The sequence below is a fragment of the Magnolia sinica genome, chromosome 4, assembly GCF_029962835.1.
Source record: "Magnolia sinica isolate HGM2019 chromosome 4, MsV1, whole genome shotgun sequence".
NCBI lineage: Eukaryota > Viridiplantae > Streptophyta > Magnoliopsida > Magnoliales > Magnoliaceae > Magnolia > Magnolia sinica.
Window position 1 is genome coordinate 109,600,700 of NC_080576.1, and position 20,763 is coordinate 109,621,462.

Sequence of the window (20,763 nt, forward strand, 5' to 3'; positions counted from 1 at the left end):
TCTTGAGGATTGAAAAGGATGGTTAGAAAAGTCTCGACAGCCATCCATATTGAAAGGGAGAAGTCTTCTAATTGGACGGCTCAGAACATTTCGATCAATATGATTTTTTGGAGCACCGCCAGTCCATGGTCGGCCCATGGGATGAATGGTCAGAAATGTGCCACATCCACAGCCGAAGTTGAATTCTATCACCATCCAAGGGATCCCACTTGCACTAACTGTTTAGATGTCCCACTCATCGCCGCCGTTGGATCGTAGTTGCACAGAAAATAAGAAACACCCACGGTGAAATTTTGTCGTAAGTGTTTTTCAACGGATCACTTTATTCATTTGAAAGGGACCCACATATCTTCTGATCTGCATTGGTGGGCCCTTCACCCTTTTAATGTGAAAGGGTAATGGAGTTCTACGGTTACCAGTAGTTAAACGATCAAAAATACCCGTATGCACTGTGAAACCGACGGCTCGCCTGGTGGGCTCGACTGGGCATAGATGGCCCGATTCATTTTCGGGCAGGGCTTGGGCTCAAGTCATTTTAGCGGTATCCGGCCTCCCTAACCTGACTTATTATGTTCGTGTAGGGGGCCTCCCTGACCTGACTTCACATGTTCATGCAGGGGTGTACACAAACCGAGTTAGCTCGGTTAGCTCGCTTGACTTGACTTGAAAAAGCTCGATTCGGCTTGGTTTGAAGCTAAGTTCGAGCCGAGTTGAGCTGATATTTTGAGTTTGAAAGAAGTTTTGAACTGAGTTCGAGCTTGCTCGAGCTCGACTCGACTCAAATCGAGCCTCAACTCAAATCAAACTCGATCGAACTAGTTTGGTGACTCAATTACTTTGATACTTATGTTGCTCATCAAGTATTTGATGAAATGACTCAACCAAGTGTTGAATAGTAGCACGGAATGTATGTATACGAAACAATTACCATTTTTACTTGATTTTGATATTGCCCATAAGGGGTTGAAATATTTACTGCTGTTTTATGTTTTACATACAGTGAGAAACTGAAGTGCCCTGCATATGTTTGTGAAAATGTCGCATAAGCTCAATTTTGGCTTGAACTCGACTCAAAGTGGCTCGATTTGCTAACCAACTGAGCTGAATCAGCCAGTCAAGCTCAAGGACCGAGCCGAGCCGACTTCAAGCTGGGGTCAGCTAATGGCCAAGCCGAGATGAGCTGAGGCCAGCTCGTCTCGGTTCGGCTCAGTGTACACCCCTATTCATGTGTTATGTCCGACAAATATGCCATCCAGATCCATCTTGAATCTAGACAGCTGGTTTTATTCCTTTAAGAGTCTATTTAATGTGAATGGTGGGCCACTTGATCAACTCACATATTAGGAACATTCTAGTAGGATTACGATTTTTATCAATTTCCAGACCGAGTGGACCCGGCCCAACTACTTTTCAGGCTCTATCGTTGTGCATGGGCCTGCCGAAACCCGGCCCATTGACACGTGTACGTTTTGAGGGCATCGGGAGTAAAGGGAGGGGCAAAGACGTCAGAAGGGTAAAACATGGTCATGTGGCACCATAACGCGACAACAAACCAAATGCTACTCCGTACTCCTACATCCCATGTGCATGGCTAAAGGGCAATTACATTTCCTTTGTTCGAGGGAAAAAACATCAGACCATGTTACAAACTAGTGGCATCACGTCATGGACGGTCCATTTGGTGGGCCGTGCATTGGATTCGCATATAGGACATGATCACATTAGATTCACATGTTCACATATGGGATCGTCTGTTAATTACCATACATCCCACCTGGGTGGTGTCCACTGTGATTTGGGATTGTCATCCATGATCCAACCTATCTATTAGATGGGTCCCACATCTTCGGCATTGTTCTCATAATTCAGTCAAATCCATTACTTAAGTGGCTACATATGAGGAAATTGTTGTTGATGTCTTAAATCTATAAATGATAGGTCTGTCGATGCCATTGAATATAGGACAATATCATCGATAGTTACTCGATGCCATCGAAAAAATTTAAAAATTTCATGTTGGTTGCTGGCCAATGTTTTAATATTGCCATTCGATGTCATTGAAGTAAGTTCAATGTCACCAATAGAGTCTCGATGGGTGGATGATTCCATCAAAATCGTATCGAGCATACGCCTAGAGTTGCGTAAATGCAGGATTGTTTCTTATTCTAATTGTGATACTTTATATATCAGGTGTATTAGGGATTTAAGAGTATTAGATGTGTTCTAAGGCTTTCTAAATCATTTATAAGAATTTCAAGGGCATAACTAGGGCTTGCGAAGTGGATTCGAGACTTATTCGAATCAGTAATACTCTCTCCTATAATTTCTGCTTTTGTAATACATACTCATCGCTTTGTGTCGTGATTTTTTCCTGCAAGAATTTTTTCACATAAAATTTGAATTATTTGTATTGGGACTTAGTTTTGCAATTGTGTGTAGCTTGATCGATTCATCTCTGTGTGCTTCCGCGGTTCTCCAACAAGAAAAAAGGAAGATATTGGGCCAATGTTTTTTTTTAATTATATCTGCAATTTGGTAAACACAATCATTAGGTGGGCTGTACATGTACACAAATTTAGACCATTAGTTAATTTCTCACACTGTTCATTTGTTTTGTGTAGGTGTGCATCCCATAATGATCATATGAGCCTGGTTTTACATATATGATTTGTTTTGTGTAGGTGTGCCTCCCATAATGATCATATAAGCCTGGTTTTACATATATGCCACCTACATTGCTAACAGGTCATTTAGGGGGATAGATCTAAGTTTAATTTCTAACCTTAGATTTTAAATCCTAAAATTTAACTTGTGTTTGGCAGTTTGAGTTTTAAAAATTCTGAAATTTAGAAAATTTATTTGTCAGCTTAAATTTTTATTAGGGGTGTTTTGAAATAATTGTGTATATATTCATAAGATGATGAGTATATAACAAAGTATATTTTAAGGAATTTTACAAAATAGTACCACATTAATATGGTATTTACATCGCAACAACTTTTTAAATTAAATTTTCATTAAGCTACCTCATTAATTTACTTCAGTTGGTTTTTTCTAACTTTTGTGTAGTTTTTTTTTTTTTTTTCCCTAAAATTACAAAAATTCCCACCAATTAATGATTTGCTTAGGAAAAATTAAATAGGTATCTAGATGTAAACATGATTAAAAAGGTGTTATTCTGGAAAAAAATTAGAAAAAAATCAAGAGTTTTATCATGATGCATTGCATGCTAGTAGGTATGTGGCTAGTGGTTGGTGTTCATATTGACATAGATAGAGGGAATATATACGCGAATTCCACTTATCAATTCATAGTTATTCTTATTACTAATTATAGAATCTTTTCTATTTTCATTTGATTCATATGCTTTCCTTAATCCAAATAAAAAATTAAATTTACTTTTACAAACTCTTTCATTATTCTTTTTATAAGTAGAACTGTTTTGAGAATCCATCTTATTTTTTCTTATAGACAGCATCATCTTTAGGTCATTATCTAAAATGAAGAGAGAAAATATATTAGGGAGGCATATTAATTTACTATTTCTGGAATTTTAACACATGACCTTCCGATATAATATCAAATAGCTACTTGGTTTAAAAGCCCAAGCTGTTAGAAGATGATGCATCAATATATATCAATTAACGTCAAGGAACTTCAACTTATGGCTAAGCCAATTGATACGCGTGAATTCGATAGCATTTCACATCTTTAGTGGACCATGGTAGATCAATGGCATTGATTACTGAAAGATGAGACGTTGTAGATGAGCAGGGTGCAGTAAAAACCACCTGGCGGATCAAAAACCACCTTTTGAAGGGGAAACCAAGAAAGTGGAAAGAGCACGCTCAGTCTCCCAGATGGTAATTCTGAGTTCCATAATTTGGTGATCCAAACGGTTCATATAGATGATATATACTTAGAAAGTCTCTGCCATCAACGATGCTAATTATCTGGTTGAAAACAGGCCCTAAAAGAGCATTGCTAGACCCAAGCTCACCTCTGCAATCTGTGTCAAGTGAAAATTAATAATTTTTACTTTTTTATAATTTTTTTGATAATAACACTGAATTAATGATATTTATATCTAAATACCTATTTATTTTTTAACGCAACGTTATTAATTAGTGGACATTGTTGCATTTGATGAAAAATCATATTTTAAACTGATAAAAGTCAGAGAAAACTAATGGAAGGTACCCCTTTGGCAATAACTTAATTAATAAGCTAGCTTAATGAAAATTTAATTTTAAAAGGTACTTAGATGTAACTATTATACTAATAAGGTATTATTTTATAAAATTTCAGCACCCAGATCATTATAAAATAGAGCATTGACCCAAAAAGGAAAAAAGGGAGAGAAAATTTCGAGCGTCAGCTCACCCACGAAAATTATTCTACTAATTTCATCAAGTACAATAAAATCATTTTTATTTTATTTTTTTATGGGTGGGGTTCAATTTTCTATGGTAAGACCTATGTAATAATTTTGTAAGTTTGAATTTTGTAGCATCTTATTGTTACGGTAGGAATGCAAGGGAAAATATCTCACTATATAATTGTCCAATCTTTTTTTCTTTTTTTATTCTTTTTAACAGTAAAGTTGGATTAGCATAGACTATGTAACTGTATCTTAACAATTAAAAGGTTAAAAGTAGGCCATCAAATCTCATGTGCTGGTCATATATTAAGATGGATGGGTGGAAACATTAAGTTAGTTTATTTATCAGATGATATAAAATTTGTAAAAAATAAAAAAAGCAAAAGCAAAAGCAAAATTTCTCATCTTCAAAACTATCTCTTTTCATTGTTAGTACAAAAACCGCTTGCCTTGAGTTGGCATACAAAGTTGGTCAAGCTAGAGATGTGACAAGCCTCGCATTGTCATCATACAACCCTTGAATCTAGGTCTGGTCCACTTTAGTGATGTGTGTGACAAATCCAAAACATCCACCAGTTTGGCCATCTCATTTTAGGGTGTGATCCAAAAATCAAGGCCAATCCAATATACAAGTGGATCCCACAAAATGAATAAGTTGGATGGTAGCCTTTAACGATCCATTGTTTATTGGGTTATGGCCCACTTGAGCATTGTATTTGACTCATCTTTCGGTTCACCAAGTAAAATGACCTGGCTAAACTTGTGAATGGGGTGGACTTCTCTCAAACATCAAAGTGGGCCCCATGTATTTTAAAACCGTTCATTTGAAGTGTGTTTTGTTTTTTGTTTTCACTATAACCAACGACACTGCGAATCATCAACGGGGGCACTCTTGCTAAAAAAGGGAACATACAGTAAAATGTCAGATGTTTCATGTTAGCATTTCTTTCTTCAATTACAAATGCTTTTTTTTTTTTGTTGCCTGAACTTACCCTAACTTGCTTAATTTACCATGAATTGTTTTTATTATTATTATTATTATTATTATTATAAACCTTAGTTTGCCTTTACTTTGCTTAATTCACCTTTATTTACACAAGCATGTGCATGTAACCTAATTATCAACGTAGAATTCAACAAAATCTGGAGAGAGAATGTAAGTCGCGCATTTTAACAGTACCCCCAAAAAAGGGAACTTTCCCATAAGTCGTCTGCCTTTTGGACGATGGACTGCCAAATTGTAACTTTTAAACTATTTCTCAAAAATCGCTTGTTGTTTGCACTGTTCGCCCTAAAACTAGGGCTGTCAATGGGTCAGCCTTCGGCTGTAGGATCAGGGCATGTTTTTAAAATGGGATGGGCTTGGGTTGGATGTTCAAAAGAGTGGCCGGTTTTGTTTCAAAAGGTAATTTTCAAATTTGGTGGGAGGGTGCAATTAAGGAGTGGCAGCTTGAATGGGTCCCACTGTGATGTTTATGTAAAATCTATCTGGACCACTAGTGGTACATCGGCTATTGTAGGCTCAGGGCCCAAGGATCAGCACTATCTATGATTCAGGTGGACAACGCGATTGGAAAATGTAGAGGGAAATTTTCACCCTCCACACTTTTTCCCTTGGTATGACCCACATAAATAACGGGTAAGTCTGTTTGCTTGGCTCTAAGCAAGAGTTTTTGTGTATAATCTAATGGTCGGAATGGATTTCACATGAATAGGTACTCTTTTACACTCAATAGTCACCGATAATGAATGGCCCAGGTCTCCAACACCCAAGGTGTCCATCTAGGTGGTGTTGAGTATGTGGGGCCCACGTATCTTATATCCACACTGTCTATCTGTTTTTCTAGCTCAATTTATAGTATGATCCCAAAAATGAAGCATATCCAAAGCTCAAGTGGACCACATCACAGGAAACCATGGGGATAAGTTGAAACCTTCTCAGGGCAAAACAGTGATATTTGCAGTGACAAGAGGGGCAACACTAACTTTTCTGCAGTTAACAGATTCATCTGTCAAGGATGTGTTGGTGTAAGCAGGTTTTGAAAAAAAAAATAGTTTAAAAGTAGGAGGTTTTCAGTAAATAGCCAAAAAGGCAGTCAGCTTATGGAAAAAATCCAAAAAATTGCTTATCATAGTTTTAAAACTCGGTGACTCATCGAGTCGTGAGCTCAGAAGCGACTCGACCAAGTTAGGCCAAATCACCCCCTATTTTCAATTAAAACTAGTGCTACAAAATTGGTTCCGACTCACCTAAGTATGAGTCAACTCATCGAGTCAACTCGAATGAATCATGTCAGACACGTCCGTGATGCGTATATTCCATGACTAGCTTCTACAACTATTAGCTGAGTCAGCTATTCATGCTTCCAGGTCTGGCCCAACATACTTCAAGCTCAGACCAATTTGAAAACCATTTGTATTTGGGGCATGGTCCACCCTGCTGATGTATGCTTCAGATAGGCCTGGGCCTTAAACTTAGGTCCAAATAAATAATCAAGCACATTACAAGCCGGCCAAGTGCACAACTACATTGTTAAAAAAACCATCTATTACAAGGAATGATCATAACCGTCGGTAACATATCAACGGTCTGATATCATAAAAAGAATACAAAAGAAATAAGTGATTGAGCCCAAATCAGAAATTATCCATGAATTTAGGTTTGTATGAGAAAATTTGGTTTTTTTACTATGATTCTTTTTTCGTGCCATTACACAGAGGGTTGTCAATGGGCCGATTGAACAAATCAAATTTTAATAGGCCCATCCAGACGGCCTGGGCCCACAAGCTAAGATCTGGACCCGGTCAACCCACATTCTGATCATTGACAGCCCAGATCACGCCATATTGTCAGCTATTCTCTTGATAGCTGAATACGAGCCAATGCATGCGCTTGTGATCCCCACCATGATAATCAAAATGCACACAGCAGCCTGAAGGAGGAAAGAGATGATGATTGGCAATGAACAAAATCACAAGGAAGAGTAAATCCTAGGGCCTCGATGCATCGGGACGTGTATAGCACAATCCTCACAAGTGGACCCACGACTCTATGATCCAGACTGCTGATATCATGGACCAGCCGTATATTATTTCTGTATTTTTCTTAACCATTTATTTGTATACAATTGGTTGAAGGATGGGTTTTCTGAACAAATCAACAGTCTGGATCGTAAACTAAGGGCCCACTTGTATGGATGGATCATGGTTATTTTACACAGCTGCAATGATGTCTCTTACCTGAAACCTGCTTACTCTTCCTCTCATGATGCTGAGATAGCTAGCACATGGGAAAATAAGCGCCTGCCACAATATTCAATAAGAAGCTTAACTTCTAGGGACAGGATTTATGCGATGCGTAATCGGTCGCATCCATCCACAATACACACAGCTTTTATATTCTGATAAGTAGGGCCCATGGGCGATAATCCAGACCATTCCTCTATTTTGGTCCACCATAGATGGATAGCTATAAGTTCACTTGGACAGAGCAATCTTAACTTTTCAATTTGTGCTCTACAGAAGGATAGTTAAGAAGAAAGATGTGATAAGGTCTAAATTCATTGGGAAAAAGGTCCCAAGATTGTCTGGTGTGATCTTCGAATCTGGGAGATTTTTGGGCCCATGGTCCATTCATGGTGGAGCAAAAACGACCAATGGTCTGGATTACTGAAGAATCGATGGTATATCATAGAGGGCTCAATGTGATGAGAAACATACCACAATCATGGTAAGGAGAGATCCAAGCAGCGCCATCACAAAACCTGCAACCAAAACCATTTTTGCTTAATGGTATTCTAATAAAGAGAATGAATGTGATTTACATAATAACAATACATTTTTCTTTATGTTTTGTTGGATGGTTATAAATCTTTAGTCGTCGTGTTGTTACCATTGGATGTTTCAGCCATCCAAAGCATCAATTCCTTACTTCCACAACCGCAATAATCCCACATTGTTTTGACAGAAAATTTCCTCAATGTATTTGGTTGGCCGTCTGATGGTTTTATATTCATTCAGTTTCTTAGATGTCTTTTGGTAGTTTATTTGCTTGAATCTTTTTCCCTGCCCCTAAGGTTGAAACCTTGCAACTTGCAAGAACTTGACTCAGCTTGGTTGAGTTGACTTGATCAGATTTCATCAATGGTAGAAAATAAGTTAACTCAGTCATGATTTTTTCAAGGGCTCTACCCGGGGTGCTCGCGCTACTCTGGCTCGCTTCACTTTTCAAGTTCTGCTCGCTGCTTGACAGCCAGCTTCAAAAGAAGGTGGCGTTAGCCAAGCTTCAAGTCTCCTTAGAGGTTTTTTACTTACGAGGGAGTAGTTAATCTGACTCCTGCCCAGCTCATGCACCTATGAATGTCCAATGTGGATACTTGCACCCCCAGAACAATTCACCTGACCAGGATATGTTGTTGTATCCACTCCACTCATGCTAGGAGGCCTGATTGCATGGTGAAGATCTTCTCAGTAGGCCTTGAATGCCTTAAGGATAGTCAAGGCCTGATTGCACCCTGGAGATCTTCCAAGGAGGCCTGGACTATATTTAAAGATTGCCATTTGTCAACAGGGTCTTTCATTCCTATCCTTGTTTGATAGGATCAAATCCACTTTCACTGGTGCATGCACCAAAGATCTCCAAGACAGAAGAATCCTAACCTTAGGTGTCAAGAAAATAGATGGTTAAGAAAAAGTAGCGGCGGGCCACATTCAACCAAAATAAAAGGTCAAAGATTAGACATCTAGGATCTTCTAGTTTAGAGGATTTTTGTGCATGGACCCACTTATTATTTTCATTTTTTTAATCTAAGTTTGTCATAATCAGGATGTTCTCTGTTGAGGGTCAAATATTGCATATCAGACCCAGTTGTTGCATAGATTTACACGCATAATACCGCTTAATGGTCTGATTAATCGTGTTTGTAATGCAGAGTGTATGTACGAGCCTGGACCGAAAAGGGTGCTTAAAGCATGGACTTAACGCTCTAATGACATCAAAGCATGAGACGGACTCCAGAGACCCAAGATCAACAGAATTACACATCAGGGACCCGGAAAAATCGAAAAACCGAAGCTCAAGCAGGCCTGAAAGACATCCAGAATGCAGGATTATGGGGTTCCCACTGTCCGATTGGCTCCAAACTTTCTATGAGACCTGATGATCATGAATTAACCGTACGCATCAAAAATCAGCCGTTGGATCGCTGTGGAAGTGGCTCAACGGATAGAGCAGCCCTTTAAAACCTCAAGTGGGGCCCACCTAATCTCTGAATGCGCTTCAGTTTTGGACTCAACATCTTAAAGTAAAAGGGGAAGAAGATGGACGGAGAGGATTGCACAGATTCATCACGAGTGGACCCCATTGAATTGCCAGTGCACGGTGCGTAAGTGCACTCGACGTGCACCTAATCAAGCCGATCGAGTCAGCGGCGCTGACCCGATCCTTCTCGCATGCGGAGAACAGCGAGCGGACACTGTTCGTCCGTTTTTGTGTAGTGGGCCCCATCCATCACAGGTTTCGAAAATCAGAACCGTCCATATGCTCTGCGAGGTGACCAAAACCATCGCCTAGCTTTCTTTTTTGTCCCATGCACACACACACAGGTACAGTGCATGTAAACGCAGGATAGACGGTGCAAGGAAGAAATCCGTGGGCCACACCAAGTTTGATCCGAAACCAGCCATTCCCACCTGGTTTTTCATTCCTCATTCAATGGACGGAGTGGATTTTCAACTCGGCCTCAAAAAATGGGCCATCGCAGTGGCAGAGTCGACTTGCGGTGACTCTGTTCCGCAGCAGGAAGCTACGTCGACTCTGGTGGGCCACCATCATCATACCTCACGATGATCCGAGCCATTCAGATGGAGCAGGAGTGAAAACCGACCGTGCAAGGAAGTTTTCTCGAAGATATCCGCGGTGAACATCACCGACCATGTCGTTCTTCCGGCTGCGAAATTCTCGGCTGCGTCAGCCCTGTCTGCGTAAACGGATTTGTTTCCGTTTCGAATACAACACCTCACTCCTTCGTCCCTAGCAAGGGATAAAAGGAAGAAAAGAGAGAGCTTTGAGGGGAGAAGGACGGGAGCAAAAGGTGGAGCGTGTGAGGGACGGAGGGATCCAAAGCTTGGCTGGAAACGGACAGTTTTGGGTTTTGTTTTCTTGAGGTAAGGCTGGACGTGGGAGCAGGGTGATCGGTTTTTTGGGTTTTAGACAGAGAGTACAGGTGGTCTGCTGCTGTAACCATTTGGAGAAAGGATTGAAGAGACGTGTCCAGAGGTTGGCTTGGCTGGAACAGGATGCTGGAACGGGAGAGAGTGAAGAAAGAATAAGTGTTTTCTTCTTTTCTTTTCTTTTCCGTTTTATTTTTATTTTGTTGTTTAATCAGCTCATCCATGTGTGGCTAATCCTCTTAGCTAGGGCTAAGAGGTGAAGCCTGTAGCGAGATGGGAGACACTATCTCATGCGTTTAATTTGAATTTCTGAACTGAACTTAGTTTTAAGTTGATTATTAAAAGAATATTATTTCAGTCTTTAATGGTCTGTTGTGACTGAAATTACAATGGATTTGCAATGGCTTTGAATATTTCTTTTTCTCTTTTGATGTTTATGACGTCAGGAGGCCCTGTTGTTCATCATTGTTCCATGGATATGGTAGGATGATAGTACCCTTCCTGATCTTCATACATTGTTGATTGGTTGGTAATTAGTTCAATCCTGTTGTTTGCTTTGTCTCCTGGGCATGGTTAGATGATGGAATCCATTCTAATTCATATACCTTTCATCTCTTGAAAACCAGATCAAGTAAGTTCAGTTTAAATTCCATAATCCTTGATGCAGGCATAAGATCTCCCTGATCTCTACAAGTGGATCCTCTGAATCCCTAGTTTCCTTCCTCTGAATTCCTTAAAGTTTTAGATAATTATTCCACAATTATTTCTTAAATTCTATTTGGTTTAGATCGCATCCTAGACTAGTTCTATTTCTACCTAGTTTCAGGAAACGTACAGGTATCAGTCCTTGTGGATTCGACCTCGGTCTTACCGAGTTTATTACTACATCACAACCCTATACTTGGGGAGTGAACATTCTCCAATCTGATGTTTCATTGACTAGGGCTGTCAATGGGTGCAGGCCAAGCAAAATCAAAATTTTGAACAGGGAAACCTGGAGCAGTTAAAAGATCTAGGCATAAGCCCACCACAGGCCCAACCTGTTGTCAGGGTCCCACTGACTAAATAATCCTTCTACATTCCAAATCCCACTAGAACAAGCTTTGCTAACCCCAACGTACTCCGTATCCATATGCAGCACAAATGCCAACCTAGCAAGCCCTTGGTGTTGCAGATACACACCCACACACAATCGGCACAAGCACAGCAAAACCACAAAAGAAAATGGTCAAAGAAAAATCCTGAAGCAAAAGAGAAAAACAAGAGACAAGAGGCAAATAGATTTACGCGGTTCGCTAATATGCCTACACCCACAAGGCAACAACACAGAACTTTCCTCTTCACTAAAGCAAGAGAAATGAAGAGCACAAGACTTACCTCTCTCTTTAACTCGTCTATCCTAAAAAGAATCTCTCACCAAAGAATATTAGGAGGATCCACAAGAGAGACATCCCTGATATAGACAACACCCACAAGAGAGAGACATCCAAAACCTAAGAAAACTAGGCTTAGCATGTTACCGTACAAGAGGAAAGAGAAATGGAAAGTCGTTACTCGTTACCTATAAGGAAATGCTCATACGCGTTTTCATGTGTATGAGATTTCACTACCTCAAAAACTTGGGACATCTGGGCCGCACATAAAGTGGCCCCCATCATGAAGATGAGCGTAAGCAAAAATCTGGCCAGTTGACTCATAAGGCAGGACACACGTCTACATTGGCCAGTTTTCTTTTTTAACCATCAATTCTTTCTGTACATGTGGTCCACCAAATTCCTCACACACATGCTAAATTGGCACATGTGCTCCATGTAAAGGTTCATATGGAACCATGAAAACCTCTGGAAAAACAAGAATAACAAAACAACACAAAATACCCCAAAGTGGAAAGAAGTTCTCACCAAAGAATGGGATTTTGAGTGCCACAAACAGTGTTGATAGAACCAAAGCTGTTCTGATGAGCACCGAAATGAAATGAGATCTGAGACGTTGTGAAGACACGAGTTCCTCTAGACTCAGTGCGACCGGCGTGATCGTCAAGGCGTACTTCGTGAGAGGGTTCACAACCTACAACAATGACAAGTCCATACAAACTCATTGAACATCAAATCTGATCATTCACTTGTAGTTAATGCATGACTCAGTATGTGACTCGCCAGAGTTGATACAGAGTTGGCTAGTTTGTTAAGTTCAGTCACTAGTTTCTGAAACTCAGTGATAGGCAAGGATTTGAGATGAGTCCTAGTGCACCAGCCCAGCCCAGCCAGCAGTCTATTAGCCAGATCAATGGAGTTAGATAAGCTTTACTAAAAGCTCTCCAATGCCTGAGCTCAGCCCATTCAGGGCCTGTTTGGACACAACTATTCACACACACACACACACACACACACACACACAATCTTTTCCCTGGAAAACCAACATTTTCAGTGGTTTTGAAATCAGCGATTTCAAGTGGGTTTTCCAAACAGGCCTTGAAACCCTCATTTCTCGATCAGAATCGAGGGTTTGTCTACAAACAGCCATTTTGAAGTCCGTCCAAACGGGCCCTTATCTATTGGGCCTCAATTAATCTCAGGTCCAACCCAAATGTCTTAACTTGCAGCCCAGCTCACTGGTCCTTTAGGCTGGCCTGGCTCATGGAAAGCCTTTCCTACTGAGTCAGCTGAATCCACACAAGTAATACGAATATAGTAAAAAAAGGATATTGGTCTCTCATACCGTTGTCCAAGCAGCGGTTTTAGAAGCCAGGAATCGATGTGGCATGTTTAGAGTGAACTGGGACTTGATGGATTCACCAAACATCAAATATCCAGCTACAGCTACCCCAGAATACAGAAGCCAACATATACTGAAACTGTAATGAAAGAAATAATGATCAGAACAATCTTAGTAAAACAGAGCCACATCTACATGACAATATTATGATGATGATGAATTGGAATAGAGAATGGATCCAGCGTGACAACCAATCTGAACCAATCAACTCATGGGCCACCTCATGAATGGATCAGCAGCACAAAAAAAATACTGCAGTAATTGACTCTTTCTAACCATTCAATCAACCTTCTTCTTCTTCCTTTTTTCTATTTTTTTTCTTTTTTCTTCCAGGCAGACAGTTGCATTAAGAATTTCTTGATTGTCAAAAGATGGGTGATGATTGGATTGGTATGAACTTCCAGTCGGTGCCATTTTTGGGTATACGACTCATTGAAGGGGCAGTCCACCAAGCACTAAGAGAACAGTTGGATCCATGGCCAGAGTGCACAGATCAACCATTTCTATGTAGTGCTACTTGGTCTATCATCTATTATTTTAAGTTATGAAAATTATTATAAAAAAAAAATACTTGTAAGTTTGCACCTGGCTATTAGAACTGAGGGGAAATCCGCTGGCTTCTTCATAGACGAGTATATGTTTGGAAAAACAGCATGCCCGGCGTAGCAAAAACCATATAGCCCAAGTGCAACAGGAAGGTTTGCAAGGTCCAAAAGAGTCCCACCTGGATGGAACCCCACTTGATCGACCACCCCGACCCACAACAAGCAAATCACCACCAGCAATGATGCAATCACTCCCCCAGCTGTTTAAAAAAAATGGAGGTCATGAATTCTAGCTAAAATCAAACAGTCTATTGTTTCACACATGCCAACATGGCAAATCGGTGGTCACTGTTCATCAGATGGGCCCCACCTCCTAGGTTCCCCACCACCCAAAATTAAGACCAGGCTTCTCAACAGGTGAGCACTAATGTATATAAGAATATGGATAATTAAAAGAACTTTACATTCGTACACATGCAGCCTGCACATGTGACTGGTGAGATGAATGAACCAGCTTGATATTTGGGCAATGTGCATCTATAAGGTGGGACAGGCCCTGATGAGTGGATTGGATCTTCCACATGTACACCATGCTGGCATGTGTTGCCTCTCCAAATTAACTAATGTGATTGACATGGAAGTAAGAACTTTGAAAGGGATGGAAAACCTGAAAGGTATGAAAGGAAACTTAGATTTCGAAGCCAAACAGTCGGAAGAACAAGTATGGTTGCCAATACGGCAAAGAACTGGTGAGGATTTAGATGAACTCCAGCAAAATTCAAATGTGCATTTGGGAACAATGCCGACAAGTTATCACTCATTAGAGTGATGTACTCCACACAACATGTCTGCAAAAGAAGGACACTTTGTTCTTAAAGCTGTGATCAAAGATGAACTACATGATCTTGACCAAGCCTTGTGCCTTGAGTTTGCACAGGCAGTAAATCTGATGGTCCCTAACGCAGATGGACCATTCTCCAAAAATCTTCCCTTTGAGACAATCCTCACCCTTTATCAGTGACCTGTAAATATGTGGTTAAGGAAGGAAATAATAAAGCATCGGCCAGATTCAATGGTAGAAAATCTTGAGGAATGGAAGACTAGGATCCTCAACTCTAGAGGTTTTTGGAGCATGGTACATCTTTCAGTCCCATCCAATCGATGATCTGAGGCTGTTGCCCATTTACAAGAAACAGAGGAATAACCATGAATAAGTAAGGATGATAGTCTTGAACTTACATAGAGCTCCACGTATAGAATTATCTGCAAGAAATAAAGTTCATGAGTCAGCCTTACGTTATAACAACATAGTATTGATAATGTGCAATGGCATAGTCATATATATATATATATATATATATATATATTCATGTTAGAGGAAAGATCCTAAGTGGCAAATGAGTTCTAACGTAAAAATGGAGAGTCCAAACCATTGATCAAGATCATCCATAATGTCCAGCTGATTCTTCATTCACCACCCTCATCAGATGATCCTAAACAATAAAAAAATGGCCATTTCTGTTCTAACTGTCAATTTTACAATCCACTGATTGGATGATTACGATTGTTGGATCAAAGCGATTCTTGACAGAAAAGATATCTGCAGTGGGGTCTGCTAGATTGAATATCTAGAATAATTGTTGGAACTTACTGTTATAACTGATCTGACCATCTATTTTACAAGCCACTGATCGAGTGGTCATGAGTGTCCAGTAAGTGTAATTTTGGTTTGGTGGCCCATGGACGGTAGGTTGGATCGAATGGTCAACCTAGTTCAATAATCAGACCATCCATGTGTCCATTTTAACAAATTTGTATCCTAAGAACTCGTGGAATGGGATCATTCCCTTTGAACATTTGTAATTGCATGAGCAATACTAAGATGCACAGGCTACTTTTCATTGACTTACAGATATCGTCAAGCGACCTGCTACTCCAAATGCAGCCTGCCCAATATCTGGATAAGTTTGGAGCCCGGGAGTGCTCTCTAAGCACCACTTCAGCAAAATCCCAGTGTAGCATGAGATAGCACCAAAACCCGTAAGTATCAAAAGCCCCATCCATCCACCTTCTTTGATTGCATAAGGGGTTGCAAGGAGTCCTACTCCACATAGAATATTGACTCCTGTAGAGAAAAGGACATTGTTAAGTGACCAACAATGAAAGTGCACATGCCCACACAAGCAGGCGCAGGTGTACATAGACAATAGATGCAGATGAACCTGCAAAGATGCATACATATGCACAAGGAAGCAGAAAATCCATTGGAACCTTGAACACTAACAAAATTTGGAGTCTATTCAGTTATCTAGTAAAAGGGGAAAAGAAGAGAAAGCAAGCTTACATGTATTCCTGAGGTTCAATTGAAATGTATTAATGAAGGAATTATAGGATCCATGTCCTGAAGATTTTGATAGTACACCTGGGCTTCAAGTTTGTACAAGTGGGACCCATAGTTCAGTGATCTGGAAGATTGGTATGTTGTGCCCCACCATGGATTGAATTTTAGATGTTCTTTGAGTTGAATTTGGACCATTGCTGCATCTCTCTCCTTGACTGTCTATTGCTGAAAGGTTAGGATTTTTCTATTGAGCACATTTGTAGGGCATGGAACATCCATGGAAGGACCCAACGCTCTTGATAGCTGAACCATGGGTCCACTTGTAAAACTGCAAAAAAAAAGAGTACAATATGCACATCCTTGTATCAAGGATCATACAACACCTCATGTGTACACACACCTTAGTACACTCCACACCATTGAGTCGATGAACATAAAATTTCTATCCCATCTCTGTGTACATGCATCATCCAGGCAAGCATGCAATGACTTCATTTTTGTGTGGATTTGCACGTTGTTTTAAATGTTGTTACCCCTCATTAGATCCATGTGATTTTAATTTAGAAGTCACTTCTCATCGGAATTGTTCTCAAGCATTTATCAGTAGCAATGCAATTTTTCTTGTCTTCTTCGATCTTTGCTTCATGTTGTCCAATCCTTCTTAAGTGAATGAAGAAAAATATTTGAAAGCTCTTATATTATCATCTTTCATGTATCTAAACTTCTTCTTGAATTCTTGGTATCGGATAGGAACTTGGGTGTCTAGGCAATTTCAAATTGATCATCATCATCATCATCATCATAATCTAAACCCTATCCCAATCAAAATGGGTTCAGCTACATAAATCCTATTCCGCCATTCCACTCTATATAGGTTCAGATCTATTATGACATAAGCCATGAGGCGCTCAACAGACCTTTATAATCTTGTAAAACCCCTTCGAAGCATGATGCAAAAACGATTTTTCGGTACAACCACCAGAACTTCAGGTAGCAATTTCGGATTTATACACTGTCAAGATTCGCATTCGATGCAAAAGCTCCATGGTGCATTTGAAAAAACCATCAAACTGAAATGCAGTTGTAAGTCTAAAAAAGTAGAAATAGGGGAATTGTGATTTTCTTCCAGTGTCATATCAACGGACTGAGCTCCAAAATTGTGAGTATGCGGCTTCCAAGTTGGACTTGAAAGAAATGCAATTTCAATTTGAGGCTACTTATTTTGAATACTCGGAAACGTTTAAATTGAATTTTGTCACTACCTCTTTATTAAGTTGAGCTTTCAAAATCCAATTCACCCGTGCATCCCAACCCAACCTCAATGATTTTGGTAAAATGAAGACAGTAAGATAATCGAGGTCTAATAAAGGGAAAATTAGTGGGGAGGCCAAAGATGGATTCAAATGGATGTGCGCTGATCCATAGGAGGACATGAAAGACTAATGAATCCTATCTATGTCATTTGAGCATGGAGCACTAGATAAAATCACATGAGAGTTTCAGAACACGTGAAAGCAAGAAGATGAATGGTTCAATGTCCTAAATCATTGGATATTTCCAAAGCTTCATCCCATGGACTTTTATTGAGGAAATGTCTCATTGCAGTTGTTGGAAAACACCCATTACTTAGGTAGCATTTGGAGCTACCCCTAAATCGAGTTTTGATGAATCTGTCAGCAGGTAGTGACTCAATTTTTAAAATGAAACCCAAGTGAGTGAAATATCCAGCTTTTCCACTTCTCTGCCTCAAAATTATACTTTGTTCCTTTCAAGTACTACTGAAAACAACCAAAATATCATTTCTGTATAGAACAATTCCACCCGCTCCATTTCACGAATTACTTCCAAGTGCATATATATACAATTGATCCTTACATGGTGTAGATCATGCACATGCTTTTACTTGTTTTTATGCATATGATTGGTGGTAATTTGAAAAGTCTGTTGAGTTTGTGTCCCTACTAGTAAGTGATTTATGATACGTGCTAGTTCACATAGATGTACAAAACATACATTCGAACGCATGACCCCGTGTGTATTGATATGGATAATCCATACATAAGAGCAGACATGTAAGTTCATTTATACAGATTGGTATGGGAAATGTGAGTTTGGTTATTACCATTAAGGACTGCTTGAGCATAAGAGCATTGACGGGATACTTCTAGTTCATGATATGAAAGCCTTGGGGCTGAGCTCCTCGATTGGGTCCTTTGGAATGAAGGATAAGATGGAGAACGTGGGGATGCTCTGGCCGATGTTGTGGAAATGAAGGGCTTATGCAAGGAAGCATCCGGACTCGAGACTCTCTTGTGTATAGAAGAAGACAAGGAGTGAGCTAGAAAACTGAGGTTGGGAGGGGTCCTTACAGTGCTGTACATGTCTATCGACGGCCTGCACATTGAAAATTACTTCAGAGTTGCAACTAAAGTTCAAAGAAAATGGGAGGGTGCATCTGGTTCATTGCAATTCACAACCATAGACATGGCAGTGTTGTTGGCGAATCCAGCACGTCCATCTCGTAGGCCATATTGTGGATACTGAAATCAAACAAATTGGATAATCCTAGCAGTCCAATTAATGGATGTTAAATGCATATACAGTAACCTGGCCTATTTTCAGTTTACCATTTGTTGGAAGGAGAATGGGATCTTCCTGATTGTTTCCTTTTTTGTTGTGTCATGGTCCATTCTTGGCATGGCCCACCAGATAGACGGCTCAAATAAAGCAAACCATAGACCCCACATGTATAGTATTAAGAAGAAACAAATCAAGATCATTACTAGAATTGGAAACCACTTCTTGAACTTGGGTTAATTCACTGAGGCTCCTGATTTTTAGAAGTGTTATCCATATGAAGAGCTTTGATTTCCCATTGAAACTGACTGAAAGTCAGCATATAAGCAACCTCTACCATAAGCATATTGGGGCCCACCTCATGAGTGGCCAAGATCTCACATGTCCATCTGTGTGGAGGTTATATTGGCTTCAGATGGGCCTGGTCCCGTCCGAGACCAAGCCCAGACCACATTTCAGGGGCCAAAATTATAGGCCCGGTCTGTAGCATGGACATGAATCGGGTGCAGATGGGCCCGGATTAGGGTTGGCCTTTAAAAAGGGCTTGGAAAAGTCCACAGACCTAACTGTGGAGAGCCAAATCGGGCCCACAAGCCCACCCCTTAGCTCTTGTGATTGGGGTAGATTGCAGAAAGAATTTAGATGAGTTCTCCGATAATCAAGACCGTTCAGCAGGTGGCCCAATTCAGCCCAAGCCTCAGAACTGCACGAACCCAACGATCCCTACCGTCAGATCACTGGCATCCAAATGGATGGCAGAACAAATCTAATCAATGATACACATCACGACGATCAGACGGCCGCAAGTATCTCAACTCACAAGATCATACCAAATCATCCGCCATACAATATGCATGCATGCGCGCCGATCCGGACCGTCAAAATCACAATCCCCAACTCAATGAAAAATCTCGCAAAAGACCCCATTCATCAGACGATCCTAACCGTCCCATACATCCAGCAGTCCAAAAGGCGAATTCCCGTGGCCAATACACATGCTCCATCCACAACCGGCCCCACGATTTGAACGGTCCCGATCCTCGCGCGTGCATTGCGAATGACTTGCCACAACTTAGTGAGCCGCGCCAAACGCACATTGTAGTTGAGAGAGAGAGAGAGAGAGAGAGAGAGGAGACATACCTATAGGACTGGGGCCAGGACGTACCATAAGCTTCACTGAGCCTAGAATCGGAATGCTCGAATGACGAGGAATTGGAATAATCGGATTCGTCATCTTCCTCCTCTGTCTCTCCAACCATCTGAGCCTCGTTCTCCTCGTCGTCCGTCTCGAACCCTATCCCCCGATCATGCCCCATTTTATCTTCTGCCTTCATTTCCTCGCCCTCTCTCTCTCTCTCTCTCTCTCTCTCTCTCTCTCTCTCTCTCTCTCTCAATAAAACAAACACTTGCAATGAAGCTGACAAAGAACAAACTGATTCAACAGATTCCCGTCTTGAGTTGGAGTTTTTGTAGAGAAAGAGATAGTGAAAAAGAAAAAAAATAATATTAAATACAATGGATTCCCATCTTGAGATCGAGTCCTACTAGAAGAGAGAGAGAGACCGAGAGGTTTCTTTCGAAGCAAAAAAGACAGCTGAGTCCTTCTGAAAGTTATTCATAGGTTCCTGATGTATCGTGACGGATTGGAATTTCTGTGATCCAGACCGTTGATATGAATTTTCTTACCATGGGACGCGGATTGGAAGTTCCTGCGCTCGTAAGCAAAGTGGGGCCCACCGTACTGTTTGTGAGAATTCCACTCTCTCCATCCCTTTTGCCGGTTTATGTTAGAACATGAACACAAAAATGAGGTGGATAAAAAACTCAAGTGGGCCACGCGACAGGAAACAGTGAGGATTAAACGTTCACCGTTGAAACATTTGCGGGGCGACAGAAGTTTTGGATCAGGCTAATCAGTTAATGCCAGTCGGAATGACCTTATGAACGGTTTAGATGGAATATAAACATCACGG

At 40.5% G+C, this 20,763-nt stretch overlaps 1 protein-coding gene across 1 annotated transcript; it reads right to left on the reverse strand.

Annotated features, from left to right (window-relative positions):
- Positions 1-6,897: 6,897 nt before the first annotated feature.
- Positions 6,898-20,290, reverse strand: LOC131243769 (amino acid transporter AVT1D-like). The gene is made up of 11 exons (XM_058243337.1): positions 19,931-20,290; positions 18,336-18,607; positions 15,783-15,997; positions 15,112-15,135; positions 14,540-14,720; positions 13,913-14,132; positions 13,271-13,406; positions 12,454-12,619; positions 8,102-8,145; positions 7,622-7,684; positions 6,898-7,314 (listed from the first exon to the last, which is right to left on the reverse strand). The coding sequence occupies exons 1-11, from the start codon at positions 20,122-20,124 to the stop codon at positions 7,219-7,221; spliced, it is 1,611 nt and encodes a 536-aa protein (XP_058099320.1). The 5' UTR covers positions 20,125-20,290; the 3' UTR covers positions 6,898-7,218.
- Between the last annotated feature and the right edge of the window lie 473 nt (positions 20,291-20,763).

Coding starts and splice junctions, on each gene's coding strand:
- LOC131243769 (XM_058243337.1), bottom strand. CDS start 20,124: ATGAAGGCAGAAGATAAAATGGGGCATGATCGGGGGATAGGGTTCGAG. Junction 13,407..13,912: donor CCCTCAGTTCTAATAGCCAG/GTGCAAACTTAC, acceptor CTTTCATTACAG/TTTCAGTATATGTTGGCTTC. Junction 12,620..13,270: donor AAACCGCTGCTTGGACAACG/GTATGAGAGACC, acceptor TCATTGTTGTAG/GTTGTGAACCCTCTCACGAA.